General features: G+C 39.3%; 1 protein-coding gene across 2 annotated transcripts; it reads left to right on the forward strand.

Moving 5' to 3' along the window:
* The first annotated feature begins 3,826 nt into the window (after positions 1-3,826).
* LOC140954875 (uncharacterized) lies at positions 3,827-5,675 on the forward strand. Of its 2 annotated transcripts, none has more exons than XM_073405829.1 (2): positions 3,827-4,635; positions 5,044-5,675. In XM_073405829.1, exons 1-2 carry the CDS (start codon positions 3,827-3,829, stop codon positions 5,312-5,314), a joined length of 1,080 nt encoding a protein of 359 aa, XP_073261930.1. In that variant the 3' UTR covers positions 5,315-5,675. The 2 variants fall into 2 exon arrangements, with proteins under 2 accessions (XP_073261930.1, XP_073261931.1); XM_073405830.1 differs by having other exon boundaries at positions 5,047-5,674.
* Positions 5,676-7,215: the final 1,540 nt, after the last annotated feature.

Here is a 7,215-nt window from a genome sequence, read left to right on the forward strand (position 1 = left end):
TACTGAGTGCCTAAAGTCCAAAATTTTCAAATGGACACCTGCAGCTGCCAAGGCATTTGAAGAAATCAAACAAAAGATGTCTTCTGCCCCGGTTCTGAAGCTCCCTGACTTTTCAAAGGTATTTGAAATTGCTTGCGATGCCTCTAATGTTGGTATTGGTGGAGTATTGAGCCAAGAAGGACATCCTATTGCCTTCTTTAGCGAAAAACTCAACGAGGCCCGGCGCAAATACTCAGCCTATGAAGTGGAATTTTATGCTTTGGTTCAGACTTTGAAACATTGGCGCCCTTACTTGGTACATCGTGAATTCATTTTATTTACTGACCATGACTCCTTGAGACACCTCAATTCTCAAAACAGGTTAAATGCCAAACATGCAAGATGGTTTGATTACTTACAGCAATTCACCTTCACAATTCGTCACACCGCGGGTCGTGAGAATAAGGTGGCAGACGCCCTCAGTCGACGACCGCATATCCTAACCACAACTGTTAATGCTGCCAGTTTCGAAGCAATGAAGAATGACTATGCATCAGACAAACAGTTCAAGGACATCTGGGCAGCACTGCAATCCAACACGTCGGCCAACACTGATTTTTCTATATCAGGGGGATACCTCACAAAAAATGGTCGAATTTGTGTTCCAGGAGGCTCAATACGTGATTTCATCATTATGGAATTACATGGAGGGGGACTAGCCGGCCATTTCGGGATTGATAAAACATATATGTTGGTGGCTGACCGTTTCTTTTGGCCACATATGCGACGTGATGTGCACACGATAGTCTCCAGGTGTCGAATCTGCCAAGTTAACAAAGGTACAAAACAAAACACTGGTCTCTACACTCCTTTGCCAATTCCTCATCATCCCTGGGTTGATATCAGCATGGATTTTGTTCTCGGTTTACCCCGCACTCAACATCACAACGACTCTGTCATGGTGGTGGTAGATCGTTTCTCTAAAATGGCTCATTTTATTCCATGCCGTAAAACGTATGATGCCTCTCATGTTGCTTCTTTATTTTTAAAAGAAATTGTGAGGCTGCACGGCCTCCCTACTACTATTGTCTCTGATCGCGATGTGAAGTTTATTAGTTATTTCTGGAAAACATTGTGGGCGAAATTAGGCACTAAATTGGCTTTCTCTAGCGCATTCCACCCACAAACTGACGGGCAGACTGAAGTTGTCAACCGAAGCTTAGGAAATTTGTTGCGTTGTCTAATTGATGATCATGCAACCAGTTGGGATATGATTCTTCCGCAAGCTGAATTTGCCTACAATAATTCAGTCAATCGCACCACGGGTAACTCTCCATTCCAGCTTGTTTATGGTATGACTCCACGTACACCTTTGGATATTGTCTCATTACCCTTACCGCAAAGGACGAGTGAAGCAGGGTTAGATTTTGCTGCTCACATGATGTCTGTCCATGAAGAAGTTCGAAAAAAAATTGCCCTGCAGACAGAAGTCTATGCCCAACATGCCAATTTACGGAGACGAGATAAACAATTTGAGGTTGGTGATCAAGTACTGATTCGATTACGCTCCGAACGTTTTCCTCCTGGCAGCTACAACAAACTCCATGCTCGTCGAGCAGGACCCTTCACAGTTCTGAAAAAGCTGGGACCTAATGCCTATGTTATTGACTTACCTCCTACTTATGCAATTAGTCCGGTTTTTAATATTGAAGATTTGACTGCATTCACCGGTCAAAATGACGTTACACCCCCTACAGACGACATCCCAATCCGGGTTCCATCGACTCCTTGTCCATCTGATGTTATCCTTGCTGTGATCGACCATCAGTTTGTCTCTACTCGTAGGGGTGGTTATTATAAATTTTTGGTTCAATGGGCACACAAGCCCCTTTCGGACTCTGTTTGGCTCCAAGGAGATGAAGTACACCGTCTTGCTCCTGAGGTGTATCGCAACTATATCCAGCAATACTTGCCGGAGGCAAGTTCTTTGGGAGGGCGGCAATGATGCATTTGCCTTTGCTGCATCTGCCTTTGCTTGACTACGTGGCCATCGTAATAATCAGTTTCAAAGTATTTGCATCCGTTTTGTTATTTCCTTTAATCATCAATAACTGCCCACTATCCTTATTAATTACTGTTTTGTTATTTCCTTTACTGTGTCCATTAAAGTTGGTGGAACATGGGTACTGTTTTATGTAACGGATAATTAATTGCTTAATTATCTAATTTCAATTGTTTGTAATTTTCAGTTATTTGTAATTTGGCTATTTAAAGCCTCGTTCTAATGAGTAAAACAGATTAAGTTTCATGAAGTTCTTGTTCATTACTTGGAGAGATTCCAAATGAGTTTTCAGATATTGGTGAGATTCTAATTTCTGAAAGCAAAAATTGTTTGCAATTTTTATTGAGACACCAATGGCATTCTTACCCTTCAAAATCATTGCCAACTAGTTTACAGGTGGATAAGCTAGTTGAACTTCACATGGCAAACAGTAGCATTGAGCAATTATGGTATGGGTGTAAGGTGAGATCAACTAATTTAAGGGCCTTTGTATTTCTTTTTATCGTTTTCCTATATATGTATGATAGAAGCATCCATATTTCTTCTCCCCTGCCTGATTGCAGAGTTCGGTTAATTTGAAAATCATCAATCTCAGCAACTCACTAAACATGTCCAAGACTCCAGATCTTACTGGAATTCCGAATCTCGAGAGTCTGATTCTTGAAGGTTGTACAAGTTTATCTGAGGTCCATCCATCACTTGGACATCATAATAAGCTTCAGTATGTGAATCTTGTGAACTGCAATAGTATTAGGATTCTCCCAAACAATTTAGAAATGGAATCACTTAAAGTTTTCACTCTTGATGGCTGCTCAAAACTTGACAAGTTTCCAGATATAGTAGGAAACATGAACAAATTAATGGTGCTTCGCTTGGATGAGACTGGTATTACAAAACTATCTTCATCGATTCATCATTTTATTGGCTTAGGTCTTTTGAGCATGAACAACTGCAAGAACCTTGAAAGCATTCCAAGTAGCATAGGTTTTTTGAAATCCCTTAAAAAGCTTGATCTATCTGGCTGCTCTCAACTTAAATATATACCAGAGAATTTGGGGAAAGTTGAAAGTTTGGAGGAGTTTGATGGAAGTGGAACTTCAATAAGACAACTGCCAGCATCGATTTTTCTTTTAAAAAATCTTAAAGTATTATCTTTGGATGGATGCGAAAGAATAGATGTGCTGCCTTCTTTGTTTGGTCTGTGTTCTTTAGAAGTACTGGGTTTATGCGCTTGCAATCTAAGAGAAGGGGCACTTCCTGAAGATATTGGCTGCTTATCTTCATTGAGGTCTTTAGATCTAAGCCAGAATAACTTTGTTAGCCTGCCTAAAAACATAAATCAGCTTTCTGAACTGGAAATGCTCGTCTTGGAGGATTGCAGGATGCTTGAATCACTACCTGAGGTTCCGTCTAAAGTTCAAATGGTAAATTTGAACGGTTGCATGCGCCTAAAAGAAATTCCAGATCCGATAAAGCTAAGCAGTCCCAAAAGATCAGAGTTCATATGTCTTAACTGTTGGGAATTGTACAAGCATAATGGCCAAGACAGCATGGGATTCACCATGCTTGGAAGATACCTCCAGGTCTTCTTTTAATCATACCCCAACCTCTCTGTATCTCTCTCCCTCTCCTTCTCTCCATCTAACATTTTGGTTTTTCATGGTATAGGGTTTGTCTAATCCAAGACCTGGATTTGGTATCGTTGTTCCAGGAAATGAAATTCCAGGCTGGTTTAACCATCAAAGTAAGGGATCTTCAATTAGTGTGCAAGTGCCTAGTTTGAGCATGGGGTTTGTTGCGTGTGTTGCATTTAGTGCAAATGGTGAAAGTCCTTCTCTTTCTTGTCATTTCAAAGCCAATGGAAGAGAGAATTATCCTTTGCCGATGTGTATTAGTTGTAACTCTATCCAAGTTCTGTCAGATCACCTTTGGCTATTCTATCTATCTTTTGATTACCTTAAAGAGCTTAAAGAATGGAAGCATGCATCCTTTAGCAACATTGAGTTGTTATTTCATTCTTACAAGCCAGGAGTAAAGGTGAAGAATTGTGGTGTTTGTTTGTTATCTTCTATATATATTACACCACAACCATCTTCTGCCCATTTTATTGTTACAAGCAAAGAAGCAGCTCCTTCATTTAAAGCTTCTTTAGCTTTTTCTTCGTCGTACCATCAATGGAAGGCTAATGTCTTTAGAGTTGCAGACACTCGTCGCAGACTTTTAAAGTCAGATCTAGCCCTAAGATTCATTATGCTAGTTGAGAAGGAACCAGAGAAAGTAATGGCAATTAGATCAAGACTCTTTAAGGCCATTGAAAAATCAAGGTTGTCAATTATTATATTTTCAATTGATTGTGCTTCTCTACCTTGGTGCTTTGAAGAGCTTGTCAAGATTATCGGATTCATGGATGAGATGAGATCAGACACCATGTTTCCATTTTCTCATGATGTCGAACAATCAAAGATAGATGATCATAAAGAGAGTTACACAATTGTCTTTGATAAGAATGAAGAGAATTTCAGGGAAAACGAGGAGAAGGTACAAAGATGGATGAATATTCTCAGTAAAGTTGAGATTTCATCTGGATCGAAAAGGTAATAATTACTTCTTCTTCTTCTTCTTTTTTTGTGTAGCTCGATTTATCAATCACTTCAAGTAAATGAAACTGAGAATGCTGAAATATCGACTTTCAAAACTTAATGTTAACAAATCTTTTTTTTTTCATGGGAAAAACACCATGCAAATTCAGTTCACAATGGGGTTGCAAGTTTCTTTTATTAAGGTAGATTATGAATTTAAGAAAAATTAATATTAAACTCAATTGAGTTTATAGTCTAGATTAAACTCATATATTTTACAACGGACGACTCTGAATCTGAATGGATTGGATACTGTTCAACCCTACAAATGCATTAATAATTTTAAAGTTTGAAAAAATTCCCATTATGCCAAGCTATGTATACACACACACAACACTTCTGACTTCTCCTTCTCACTCTCAGCAGCGTAGGAGCTCCAGCAACGCAGCAGCGGCAGCAGATCCGGCATCCCCAGCTGCTCGAGCGGCGGCTGGGATGGCTCAAGCTGTTCAAGAAGCGGCAACGAAAGCACGGGCACTTGTCTGAGCAGCAGCAGGTGCAGCTCGAGAAGCAGGAGCTCCAGCGGCGGCAGCAGCTGCTCGAGCAGCGGCACCAGCAGCTGTTCGAGCAGCAGCTGCAGCTGCTGCTCGAGCACCAGCACCAGCAGCTCCCTGGGTTTTGGTTAGGAATTTAACTTGCTTTAGCTTGAAGATCTTCGTCAGTTTTGCTCATGGTTTTGGTTTGGGGTAATTAGATTCACATTTTACTATGTATGGATTTTGCTTGTATGATTGGTGATGCAATTGAGCAGGAGGTAAGTAATTTTTAATGTTTTATATTTACTTGCGGTTTGATTTGTAGACAGAGGACAATGAGTGCCCATATAAAAATATTGAAAGATAAGGGAAAGCATAAAGTTTCTTAAATTTACTTTTAGACAACCTTCATCTGAGGTGATGAACTAGGAAGAAAGATGAAAGTTACTATGTACAATTATGAGGTAAAAATCAGCTATGGAGCTAGTAGTGCCTGGAAAATTAGATTTTGAAGTTACGTTCCGTAAAGTTTTGTCGAATGTTGAATGGGTTTTTTCTGGATTTCTTTTTTATATATTATTAGTTTTTACTTTCAGTCCAAGTTCTTCTGTTGTTCATAGTTCCAGGGAGGACACTAAATGCAGGTAGGAAAAACAATGTAGTGTAATGCTCTGTTTGTTTTAAGAAAAACGAATTCCTGGAATTCGTTTTCCTTACTTTCCCATGTTTGGTAACAATATAGAACAGTAAATCAACGAAAACTTAATTCCGGTCAACATAAAACACTGCTTTGAGAAAGGAAAGTGTTTTCCTTCTGATAAAGAAAGGAAAACACTTTCTTTTTTTTATTACAACAAAGAGCACAAATCACGATCTCTCTCTTTCTCTTCAAAAGCGATTGGAAACAGAATAATTACAGAAGTATTTCTCCTAACAGTTAAAGCATTTGACTTTAACAATATTTCAGGTATTTTTTTTCTCGGTTTTTTCTTTATATGTTTTTATCTTTTTTTCATAGATATGTAAAATTTATGCCATAAATCCATTTCCCTGTTCTTGAGAATAATCCGCTACTCGTATGTTTTCCATAACATTTTCATAACACAAATCAAGCTACAAAAAACACAATTTTTCCATTCATCACTCACATTCGGCATTTGTATTCTGAACAAATAAACCAAATCAAGGGCACAAAATCAAGTGCAGAGAAAGGCATTGAAAATCCCCAAATTGTGTTAATCAATCTTCCCCGGCAAAAAGCATCCCCTCCCCGTTACCTCATCCCCGAATCCACCACCATATCCCGGGTGGAAGATCTCTGTTTTTTTTTTAACAGTAGCCAGGGGAGAGAGGGAGGAGAACTAGGAAGGAGGAGTCATGTTGCCCCTTCAATCTTTCATTTTTGTCCTGCTTCTGTCTTGAATTTTTGCTTCTTTGTGCACAAATGGCGAGAGAAACAGAGAGGGAACACGGGGAAACCGATAGATCGATCGAGAGGGAGAGGGTAGGGAACAGGGGAATCAACGAAGAGGGAGAGGGCAGGGAACAAGGACAGGGGAATCGACCGAGAGGGAGAGGGAGAGGGAACAAGTAACAGGGGAATGGGAGAGGAGAATTGACCGTGAGGGAGGGGGAATGGGAGAGGGGAATGGATTTATAAGCTTGTGAAGGAAGAGCCGGTCTACATGTTTGTTTCTTGTGAAATGAAAATGTGAAGTCAGGGGAAGGAAATTACTCTCTGCGTGTGTGTGTTGTTGTAAAATTTGAGTGAGATTGGAAGGGATTGAATGAATGAGAGAAATATCAAGAAAGGAGGAAACAAAATGTTTGGGATCGGTTATGGAGAGGGAGTGCTTGTAGTGATAGGCATGTTTGGTGGGGTTTTGTAATAATTTGGTTTTATTTATTTATTTATTTTGGTGGGGTTTTGTAATAATTTTGCTGGGGATTGCTTCTTCTTTTTTTTTCTTTTTTTAATATTAAAGAGATAATTGCCTTTATCTGTATAAAAAAAATATTTATCCAAAAAACCCATAAAAATATTTTTTCTATGTATTTA

Source organism: Populus alba, chromosome 17 (assembly GCF_005239225.2).
Source record: "Populus alba chromosome 17, ASM523922v2, whole genome shotgun sequence".
Lineage (NCBI taxonomy): Eukaryota > Viridiplantae > Streptophyta > Magnoliopsida > Malpighiales > Salicaceae > Populus > Populus alba.